Consider the following 12038-nt stretch of genomic DNA (forward strand, 5'->3'; position numbering starts at 1 on the left):
ACTTGAACTTGAAGAGTGGCGCTAACATTTTTCAATTTTAACATTGGATATCATGATATTTTTCTAGGTCAGTAGAATAAACCCAATGGTTGCTGGGATATGGTGGTGTTAGTTAATAAAGTTAATAGTTAAGATACTTAACAATTAACAACAAGAACTGAAATGAAATTAAAACCGCAAATATGGAGACCGAAACGTCTAGTTTTTAGATATAAGGACCAAAACTAAAAAAAAAGAAGATATAAAGATTAAATAAATAATTAAACCTAGAAGCTTGAATACTTATACCAGTTGATAGGATATCTTTCAAGAACATGATACTCAGATCAACAATCGAAACTTAAAATCAATATTTTTAGTTTACAAATCAACTTTTTGCATTGGATATATGTTTATTCCAGCATATTTAAAACCATATTTTTAAAATCTCAAAAGTGTTTTTTTCTTCTTCTAAAATATCATTTTTTGGTGAAATAAAATGTCAATTTAAATATATGCTAAATTATAAAACAAGGAAAATCAATAAAGATAAAGTCTTTATTCATTTGGTTGGATGTACTAGTAAATTTAGTATCATATTCCATTGCAACTCATGTTTGTGAACAAATTGATTTCTAATTTTTTTTTATAATAATTTGCTATCATTTTTGACAATTATTGTATTAATATTAATTTCATATTATCACAAGAATATTTTTTTTTTTGACGTGATCATAAGAGTATTTTTTTTTAAAGAAGAGTATTATTAAATTGGGCTTTGCGTAAAACACCATTTTCCACCTTTCCATCATAGAGAATATATGTTTGTGCAAGAGACATTAGCGTTATGTTTTGAAAGAGCATACTATATATTCCAAGACAAATCCGATCACAAGAAATTTTGTGTTTCTTATTTAGAAAGGAAACCGAAACAGAAATATGATTGTGCCATTTAAAAGAATGACACTGCATAATCAACAGCAAATAAAGGAGGAAAGTTAACAAAAACACCATTCTAAACACATTTTTGTTATTGATTTATTTTCTAAAACGTTGATACTCTCTTTAAACCGCAACATCATTTATGAATTTATCAGATTGGTTTTTCAAAAAATAAATTAATACACATGGAGTTATTGTTGTTCTCTGCTTCATTGTGTTATAGGTTGCTTGTTGACTCCAGTTTCTACGCCAAGTGAGTGACAGTGTGATTACGCCCACTCATGTTGTTAATGCGAAACGGTCTCTAATTCCATAAAAAATAAATAATGTAAATATAAACACACCCAACGCACTCCGACACTCTGAGTAGACACTCTCTAATTGATCTTGTCATTTTCACAATAGATGGGTTTGGGTGTTCTATCCTTCTTCAAGAAATTTTGCCACTTACCACTGAAAAGGAACAAAAGATAATAAGCAGATGAATTTGTGGCCCATAGGCCATAGAGTGAAAGTGACAGAAGAAAAGCTACTTGAGGAGCTTTCTTATGCTAACTTCAACTTCCTTGGTTCCGCAAAGGACATAAACTTACACAATAATACTGTTCTGAAAGGGTATTATCAACCAGTTAATAGATAAAGACCAGTAATATATAAAGGCAAAAGAAGATGCACAATAGCCTAAAATCGATTTAAGAGCAACCCCATTCGCCAAATTCATCTTGTCATTTTCCTCCGTTTTAACATTACTTGCAATTCAGACATTATTGGGGTATTGCACGACTTCCAATTTTTACACTCAGATTGTTTATATCTTCTTCACACACAGTTGAGTGACAAATGAACAGTTTCCATTGCATATTTAAATAAAGTATCTCTTGCCATCGGTTCTAATAAAACATGATAGGAGGAGGCTCCTCTATGATGCACACTCCCTATTCAATTAGAAAAATTATAAAAGTCTTGGATATCCCTAAAAAAATCTATAACTCTTTATTATAATGAATTAATATACAACCTACTAGTTTAAAACAAATACGTTGAATCCATTAATAGCACACTCTCTAACACATATTGGTTACAATTTATTAAAAACTATGAAAACATTATATAAAATGAGGGAATCAATTTTCAACCAACAAGAAAGTATATATTCAAAGAGTGTGTGGGAGATTATATTATTAGCATTTCTCTAATTTATAATGCCACATGATTGGTGGTATAACTACTACTCATGGACTCGAGATGACTCAGTACATAATGCATTTAAACCGCCTTCAGTATAGGTTTTTTGTTCAAATGGTGTAACCATCATTCTATCAACATGTTCACGTACAAGAACATGGAGCAGTACTCCAACTATTAGCATGCTTGAGGTGAGAGATGAACCAAAATCAATTATGAAACTATGGATGAATGTGAAATAATATATAGTTGTTTTGGAAAAATCACGGTGACATTGTGATTTTGAGGTAGCCACCGTACTTAATGGCTAATTGGCTACAGAACAAAACTTGCTAGAGAGTAAATCGTGAGATACTTCTTATGCTCATTATTACGTGGGGCAGTGATTATATCCACCGTCAACTATCCTTGCTCTGCATACCAAGCACTTGTAACAGAATTCAGATATTTTCCAATGTTATTAGGATATTATCAATTCTGCTATTGTTTTGTCTTTTGAGGCCATTAGTGTCAATCCTTATCCAATGTAGTTGCGAATATAAATACCATGAAATATGAAATAACAGCAAGGAAAATTATCAGCACAAACCTATAGTTTCAATTTAGCAATTGGTTATTTCAAGTCCTAACAAAGAAAAACTCTGAAAAACAAAAGGGACCAAATCTTAGATAGGTTCTTAATTAGAGGACAAAATGCAAAATTTATTTGATTCTTATAATTAAAGCAGCCAATAATTGATATATCATGTATGTTTATAGCAATCCTCTATCATCTCAAAACTCCTTAATTTTACAGAAATGATTGCATGGTCTAAAATCACCACATATGATCTCAATCCATTTTTATATTGTTTTTTCTATTTATGAGAAAGAGATAATAATACCAAGTTATGTGAAAATTGGCTGCAAGCATAGTAGTGGTCCCAACTATATCCCTTAATAGAAAACTTGCTCTTAGCTTTTGGGATTCGTGAAATGTTAAATAGGAAAAGCTCTGTCTTGTTCCTTTCAGGTTTTGATCAATGTGAAGCCCAAGCTTTAAATGGTTGAAACCTTCATTAAGTATTTGCAATTGGTAAGTGGTAACACATTTGTCAGAGACCCCTCTCCCGACAATACGGTTTGTCTTCTAAGATCCTATTAAGCAAAGTAGTATATTGATATCTCACATCTTGAAAGTTCAATTTTAATGCAAACAAAGAACTTTATTACTTAAACAAACAAAAAACATTTCAAGGTTATTGCCTTCCACTTATATATTCAACGACCAAAAATATAGTATCTTTTATTTTTCATAAAGAATTCTAACTTTTTCACGTCTATTTTTTTATACCTTCTTTATACCGAATAAAAATCCTCTCCATTTTTTTTTATTTTTAAGCTTTTGAAAAAAATAAATATCACTCTCTATAAAATGCATATTATCTCCACATTTATTTTTTTAATTCCTCATCTTATTTCTTTATATTTACAGTCAGATTGTTTATTACATGTATAACTTTGTTTTACCTATTTTAATATCTCTTTCTTCTCAGGAGTATATATAATTGAGTGAGAATTATTTATTTTCCATTTAAAAATCAGAACAGTAAAGGGGGACTGACTTTCTGGAATAAAAAAAAGCATATAATTAATTATGACATTCGGAAAAGAATGAGACGGTAAAGCAAACAATCAATAGCATCACTGTAATATTGAGTCTTTTATTATTGCTGTTCACTGCTTGATGATGCTGTTCTATTTTGTTTGTCGACTCTTTTCTTGTATGTTGCTTCACCTTCCAAATAGTAACATTATTTCCTTTTCTATGCAAATGTCAAGTAGCTGGTGACTGTGTAATTGCACCCAACATGTCTAGTGCCACGCAGGGTTGATCAGTGGGTACCTGCAGCAATAAGCATACAAATTAAAATTGAGCCTTAATTGTAAAAATTGTTTTTGTTAACCGTTAGGTTTGAACATTGACGATTACATGTTCGATGTAATTAATCATTTAAGAGATATTTATGTGTTTAGAAAAATATTATTATTTATAATTAAAATGATTAATTATTTATGTTATTTCTAATTTACTATCATCGATAATTAGGTAACTAACAATTATTTTCAGAAATAATTACCCCAACCCCACTCAATATGTAAATTTCATCCACCCAAAATTTCTATCCTTCACATTACCAAAAATCTCTGATTCCCAAAATCAGCAACACGAACCCAAATTAAGCAACGAGTACGTGAGAGGCATAAAATAAGTTAACGGTCAATGTTTAATTTTTGGAAAAATTACAAATTTGGTTTCCCTATTTGTCTCATTATTCGATTTTTGATCCCCTATAATTTAATCCTTTAGTTTTTTGCAATTCCAAAATTAGCAATCAACATTCAATTTTGGAGTAGGAGGACTAAAAATCAAATTCTAAGACAAATAGTGGGACCAAATTTATAATTTTGTCTTAATTTTTTCTCTAAGGACTCATATAATAAATTTTATAAAATAAGCAGACTTAGTAAATTAAAAAATAAGAAAATTGGTTTAGAGTATGTTTGGACGAAGGAATTTAAAATTATGAGAAATTTTAAATTCTAAGAATTTCAAATACTTAATTGAAATTCTTTTATTTTCAAAATTTTGTGTTTAGATAAAAAAAATTAAAATTATGATGGTGAAAGAAAATGAATGCAAAGAGAAGAAAATGTACGATTGATGTGCTTCCATAGACAAGAATATTGAAGGGGCATGGAGAGTCGCACGGAAATCAAGACACGACGTACACCACCACACCCGACCACAACATTTAGTCAATGACGTAAGGCATGGCCCAACACCTCCGCCATGTGGTGGGTAGCGATGGCTGCTCCCCTGACCGGCGGGTGCAAATCTACTTGTCCCCTTATGTCCACACTCGATCGACACTCCACGAGCTCAAGAAGTGCTTCTTGAAGAAGAGGATCATTGACGTGAGAGAAGAGTCGCTAGTTTGATAACGAGATTTTAGAAACTTTTATGTAAAAGAGAGGATGATTGGATGAAGGTAATAAAGGAAATACATGAACATTTTGAAAGATTCTTCTATTAAGAAAAAAATTTTAATTTCTCACATTTTATAAGAAAATTAAAATTCTATATTTTTAATTATTTAAAATTTTGTTTTAAAATTTTAAAAATTTAAATTCTTCATAGAAAAATATCCAAACAATAAATTTTATTTAAAAAAATTAAATTCTCTATCCAAATACACTCGTGAGGAAATAGAAAAAATAGGATATTTTTTTTTTTTGCATTTAAACCTGAAACTTACTGTTATTTCAAGAGACAAAAGAACTGAAACATAGACACATCTGATTTTTTCTGCAAGAGACAGTATCATTGGATCTTATAACTTGATCTAGAACTCTGACACTAATGTTTCCCACAAAAGTAATAACGTAGTCACCATCCCACTTAATCTGATATTGTGGTACTGGTACACTCTCATCATCATAAATGCCTCTCCATCAATTGTATCTTTATCATTTCTTGTGTTGTTTTCACTTTTCAGTACCTTACTCTCCCCACCCCCAAGATTTTAACGGATATTTTTCTTTCCCCACCTCAAAAAAAAAAAAAAATGATTTCCAATTTATAGATTTGGTTTAGATAATTTTTTTGGGATTTTTTATCATTTGAGTATTTTTTTTTTCAAAATTATCAAATGTGATCCCTTTTGAATTAATTTTTATTTAAAGAAATCGTAAAAATAGTTACAATTTTATAAAAAGAAGTCATAAATCTTTATATCATACCATTTCAGTTTTAAAAGATGTGGTCTTATAGCTAGAAGTCGTATAATGATTATGATCTCTGTTTACAAAATTATAATTATTTTTATGACTTATTTTTAAATAGAAATTAATTAAAAAAATATCCCATTTGATAATTTTGATTTTTTTTATACCCAAAATGATAAAAAAAAGCCATTTTTATGTACAATCATGGTAACAAAGTTTGAATCTAGATTCTAATATAAATTACATTATTAAAATTCTTTTCTAGGTCGATTCTAATGACTAATATTTATTATTTAGGTACTTTAAAAGCACACGTTAAAATATGGAAGTAAAATTTATGATAATTTTATATTTTAAAAATTTAAAAAGTTTTAATGATTTTTAATAATTAACAAGGATTTTGTATTTCTAAAAAAGGTAAAGCAAAAATAAGGAGCAGAATACTTCAATTTGCTGACACGAAACACGTGAAAACTCGTTGAATTTTTTTGCTAAAAGATAAAGAAAGAAGAATGATGGAATCTGTGAAAGCAAATTTATTCTTTGACAGCTACAGATGAATGGATTCATGTGATCCTAAGATGATACTCATTGAGCGCAAAGGAAGCTACTTTTTTTCATCCCTTCAAGTAAATTAGAGCTCTTTCACATTTCCAACTTTACGTACAAAAAACATGACATTGACTAGCATGGTTTACTCATTTTTCTATGATTAAAATAAATAATTAATCCCAGTATAATCCACTTTGTTTCTCTTAAAAAAATACCCTATTACTTTCTTATAAAAAAAATTACAAAAGTAATAAAAGGTATGGCAAATTATAAAAATTTATAACTTTTATTAAGCAATATATAACTTTATTACTCAGTACATAATCTTAATATAAGGTCTGTTATTTAAAAAAAAAATGCTATGATAATTTTTTTTAGTGAATTGATATTACTAGAATTGGATTCTAGTCTTTTATATCTTTATGAGTCTAAGTAGTAATTGCTTAATTATCTTATATCTTTATGTAGAAGATGAGGATGAGCATACGACAACTCGACAAGTAACTTTGTTTCATGCTAGTAACATTTTTGCATTGAAAACGTATGCATAGCTGTAGAGAAGATGATTGATGTGTACTTACAAAATGGCCAGCTTTGAGGATCCAATAGAAGTATAGGTTTTTATAGGACTTAGCAAAGCCTTTTGTTGTAGATTTGTCACTTCCGCAGTAGAGTGGTGTTCTATCTTTCGCCAAGAAATTTTTAAGCCCTTCCCACCTATAGAATAATATAATAAAAATTACGAACAACACATTAAAAAAGTTTGAAGTTTGCTTTCAATTTCAACATTGTTGAAGGATAAATAATTAGGAGATAAAGAGATGCATACTTTAGTTTATGAACCCAAGCTTCAGCCCCCTTGGTTGAACAAATCAGATCAACCTGTAATAATCAGACAGAATGTGATGTTACCTATATTTTCTTTTGACAGTATGATGTTACCTATATCAAAACATAAAAAAAATAAGAAAATCATTTGATTAAACTTGAAGGATAAAACAAGACAGACACATCGATCAAATCAAATAATCAGATTAATTCGGGAACAGGTCCACTTGTTAAATAAAATAATTGTGGCACCTATATTAAATTTATCCAATCATGAATATCATCAATTCTTATTATTATATAAACCAAGAATGAAAGTGTTGTGGAAAGGAACCTTACTTGTCCATTGTATACAGTCACATTGACCCCTTTTGTCAGCAGTTCATCAACCTGGAGATTTTAAATAAAAGAACATTTCAAAAAAAGAAAGGAAAATTTTGCCCACTTGAAGAAAACCAGAGAGAAAAGAAAGCACATATGGACTATTTATAATTAGGATATGATTGTGAACCTGATATTTACAAATATATATATATATATATATATATATATATATATATATATATATATTTAAAGAGTCAAACTCTTGTAACAAAAAATTTATAACAACTTATGCTCTATGTCTATATAATCAAATTGATTTAGATGCTCGGTTTATTTACATTTACATTGAGGCTTAAAACCATAGTTCTGAGATTGTTTAACACTTATATTCTTCTTACCTCATTAATTCTTGGTCTCATAAAATCACCTGCAAGATAGTCGAAAACATCACCTGACTGCCCTCCCCATCTGTCATTACAGTAGTTAAAGTTAAGTGAACATTTGATTGGTTAGCATTGAAATTGAGAGTACTTTTTTCTTGTCAAAGAATTAAAGACTTACGTGACATTCTCAGGGATGATCTTCAATTTTTTCTTTATGACACCGTTTAATAACTTGTCAAGATCATCATCACCACCAGGAGATGACCTTGACCTCATGGAAGAAAGATATCTAGAATACCTCTTCATTGATAATTTTTCGTATAACCCTAACTCCATTGCTGCTATGTTATCACCTCCCGCATCCTCCAATAAGTTGTAGAAGTCCTGAAGTCAACAAAAAAAAAGTGTAGGACTTCTTAGGAGTTGTTTTTTATCCACAAATGGTAATTGTTAGTTTTTGTTAGCTGGAGAATTCGAATCCACAACTTCTTAGGAGTTGTAGTAGTACACAGTAATTAAAGCATAATGTAGGTTAAAAAGAGAATTCATTCAGGGATAAAAAAATGTTGAATGAAGATCATAGTACCACATTGTTGCTGCTGGAGGAAATCACATCCTCAAGTTTACTCCATGATTCGGTGGCTTCAACAAATTTACCATCCTCAATTTGCTGCTTGATCCTCTCAGCTATACTGATCTCTAAAATGGGTTTGTTAGATAACACAAAAAAAAAAGGCCATTTCTATGGAATGTTAACCTTTTGTTTTGCATTTTTATTTCTACTTGAGAAGATGGAAATTATGCAGATTTTACCTGTTTGATCTTTGCAGTCCATTATCGTCAAGTCGTGAGAGGTCTTTAAGGAGAGGACCCCATGAGAACTGCAATATTGAATTGAATATTGAAAAAATGTGAAAGTTCAACAAAAATAGGTGGACAGAACTATTCAATTTATTACGTACCACAAAATCTTCTGGGGAGATCCAACTGTCTCCTAATGCCACACCTACACAAGGGGAAAAAAAAAGTTACCCCAACTCATGCATTTGTTGAACTTCTTCTGCTCCAAAAATATTTTATATAAAGGATTCACCATTTGATTCATTTCCTAACTAACAAAAAAGAAATCAACCACTTAACCCCATTCACAAGTCAAAATTGTTTTCAATCATCATAAATTGAAAAAGACCAATCTACCAACACGGTATGACATGGTTGGCAGATAAACTTACTCCTTAAGCATGGGTTCAATTTCCAGATTTTTGTGTGTGAAAAACATATATCGAGAAACATCAACTTCTTAAATAGATTTCAGTAGCTCAAAAATTAGTCCTTAACCCTTTAGTTCACACACGCAAAAAAAAAATCTAGAATTTGACAGATTCATATAATTCAAGAGAGGATTACCTCCAAGTCTAAGCTTCAATTTCCCATCTCCTATAGCTTTCAGAGCAGATAACCCAACAGTGACAGCAAATTTACCACCATATGACTCTGCCACGATGAACAGAGGACTCTTTTGCAGCTTCTCATCCCTATTGAATAACTCAATCAACAACGTAGTCAAGTCGGTGGCTGCTTCATCATCTGTTTTGACAAAGAGTTTTTTATCCTCCACAAAACTGTACCCGGTTCCAACTGGATTGTCCTACATCGTTCACAACATTAAAAAGCATTGAATGATCATAATTGAGATCCACAAAGTAAAAACAAAGCTTAAACGAACTCTTTTTTTTATGATGATTATTATTATTACCACAAACAAGAGATCAGCTTTTTTCAACCATGTGGAGTTCCTTGGCTTCAAGCTTGTGTCTAAAGGCCCAACCTCCTCAAAATTTCCAATCCCAACTCCTGAAGCACCCTGCACAATGTTTTAAAATCTCAGATCTTAGGTTGTTTGCTCATGTTTTTGTTCATACAGAAAACCAATTCAACAACACTTACAGGTCCTCCTTGCAACCATAGAACAATTGGCCACGGCTTAGAAGGATCTTCCACTCTATATGGACTTTTATAATGCCACCAAAACATGTGCGCTTCTGTGATGATAATAAACAACACAACAAAGCAAAAAAAGAAAAAAGGATTGCAACTATTAGTTGAATTCCACTCTAGATTCCTTTTTTCCCACACTCAAAACAACAACAAAGTGGTATTCCATTACATGAAGTCCACTACATGAATCACACATATCATAATACCACTAAAGTTAAATTACAAAAAACATGATTAAAAAAAATTATAGTATATTATGAGTTGGTTTGTCCCAATGAAAATTACGAAATTGTGAAGCAATGGCTTACTGGGTCTGACTTGAACGTATCCCCATTCCTCTGATCCGTCTTGGCTCTTGAAAGCTAAAACCTTTCCTCCATGAAATAGCAGAGCAATGAATAAGAGAATGGAGACAAAAAAAAGGACCTTTTTTTCCATTTGAAGAAAAGAAAGGAAGGAAGCAATGTGAGAAGAGAAAGAGTGAAATGAAGCAATGGATACGGCAATTTATAATTGATATTTATATTGGTGAGTCAAAGTAGCAAAGAGGATTGATTAGGAAGAAGCGTGTTTTGTCATGTCAGCGTCTGCAACAACAGAACCAGAAAATGAGAAAAACTGAAGAAGGGTAAGAGTCCTACGTATGCAGGCCGATTAAGAGTGGGTCAAATGCTATAACATGACGCTGGTCTCTTCACTCTTTTCCAGAAAGGAAAAAAAAATATATCCTATCCTTAAAAGCAAGGTTACTCTGTTCTTTCTGAAACAAGATCGTGAGAGTGTAACTGCAAGTCATTGTGGGGCCATTATGAGGATATTTTGAGAGATTCGATTGGAGAAAACAAATCAACATAGAACTCATTTCGAGGTTTATCAAGTTTATGAGAGGAAGGAAAAAAAGATAATGAAAGAAAATAAAAAAAAAAGAGAGAAAATAATAAATATGGTGAAAATTGAATAGAGAAATAAGAAGTTTATTTATGTTTGATTTTACATTTGTAAAATTGATTTTAGATAGTTTTTTTTTATATATTTGATTTCATGTTGAAAAAAAATTTAAAATTTGTTAAGAATTATAAATATTTAATGCATAGATTTATTAGGATATGAATTATAAGAAACATATATGATTTAGACAAAATTCAATATTCTCTTATTATTAGTGTTTATTGTAATAACAACTATATAATAGAGAATATGATGTGTACTTTGACACACAACTTTAGTTTATTATTCATTTATGTTTTCTATTTTACGTGATATCTAGAGTTAAGTTTTAGTTTATTATTCATTTACGTTTTTTCATTTTACATGGCATCTAGAGTTAGGTTGAGGAAATAAGAAAAAATCGTTTCTTACGGGAGACCATTGTTCCTTATGAGCCTTTTTGCTCATTACCTTTCTTCTATCATTTTTTTTTCCAATTTCCTATGGATCTTTATACTCGTCACACCATTTTGGTGATTCTTCTTTCATTTTTTTTTTTGCATTATAGTGGACCTCTATACTTGTTGCCCTTCTTTCCACATCCCGATGGACCTTTTTGCTTGTCACCTGTCTTTTGACAACCCTCCTCTTCTTTTCTGATGACTTTTCTAGTGACCCACTGTCCCCGGTGAGGCCTCTTGCCTTTATACTCTCTGCACCTTTTATAGTAATATTTTTAGCTTTTTTGGCACATTTTTTGGTGACCTTTTTGGATGGTGAATACACCATCGGACTCGTTGGTGGTTGGAGCGTCACCAAAACGACGAGCCACACTCCCGCATGTGCCATGTTTCTCTGCGCCAAACAAGTTTTGCACCCACATTTATGCCAGTGCATGATGTATGGCCATTGTGTTTAGACAATGACTTCACTAGCTTGTTCGCCCCTTCATTGCGCCCTTACCCTTGAGGTTAGGGACCATTCCATGTTGGTTTGACATTGCGCCCTTTGTGACCCTGTTTTTTGATGACATTGAGTTTCTGTTTCCTGCGCTTGATGACATGTTGGAGTTTTGTTTCAACGACGCTTACTGCAACAAGGTCAACCACCTTGGACGACCCTAATCCTATAGTTTTGCCTTCATTCAAGTTT

At 31.2% G+C, this 12038-nt stretch overlaps 1 protein-coding gene across 2 annotated transcripts; it reads right to left on the reverse strand.

Moving 5' to 3' along the window:
* Window positions 1-3653: 3653 nt before the first annotated feature.
* Window positions 3654-10753, reverse strand: LOC100808412 (serine carboxypeptidase-like 51). Of its 2 annotated transcripts, XM_003538108.5 has the most exons (13): window positions 10268-10744; window positions 9909-10003; window positions 9718-9825; window positions 9369-9609; window positions 8924-8967; window positions 8775-8842; window positions 8548-8653; window positions 8140-8345; window positions 7977-8046; window positions 7594-7644; window positions 7256-7308; window positions 7008-7143; window positions 3654-3991 (listed from the first exon to the last, which is right to left on the reverse strand). In XM_003538108.5, the coding sequence occupies exons 1-13, from the start codon at window positions 10395-10397 to the stop codon at window positions 3923-3925; spliced, it is 1377 nt and encodes a 458-aa protein (XP_003538156.1). In that variant the 5' UTR covers window positions 10398-10744; the 3' UTR covers window positions 3654-3922. The 2 variants fall into 2 exon arrangements, with proteins under 2 accessions (XP_003538156.1, XP_040862951.1); XM_041007017.1 differs by having other exon boundaries at window positions 8775-8967; window positions 10268-10753.
* Between the last annotated feature and the right edge of the window lie 1285 nt (window positions 10754-12038).

The sequence above is a fragment of the Glycine max genome, chromosome 11 (assembly GCF_000004515.6).
Source record: "Glycine max cultivar Williams 82 chromosome 11, Glycine_max_v4.0, whole genome shotgun sequence".
In the NCBI taxonomy this organism is placed as follows: domain Eukaryota; kingdom Viridiplantae; phylum Streptophyta; class Magnoliopsida; order Fabales; family Fabaceae; genus Glycine; species Glycine max.

What these genes read in the sequence shown, in the direction of transcription:
- LOC100808412 (XM_041007017.1), bottom strand. Translation starts at nt 10,397, where the DNA reads ATGGAAAAAAAGGTCCTTTTTTTTGTCTCCATTCTCTTATTCATTGCT. An exon ending in ATACGTTCAAGTCAGACCCA is followed by an intron (nt 10,004 to 10,267) that starts GTAAGCCATTGC and finishes TTATCATCACAG; the next exon opens with AAGCGCACATGTTTTGGTGG. An exon ending in TGAGACCAAGAATTAATGAG is followed by an intron (nt 7,645 to 7,976) that starts GTAAGAAGAATA and finishes TAAAATCTCCAG; the next exon opens with GTTGATGAACTGCTGACAAA.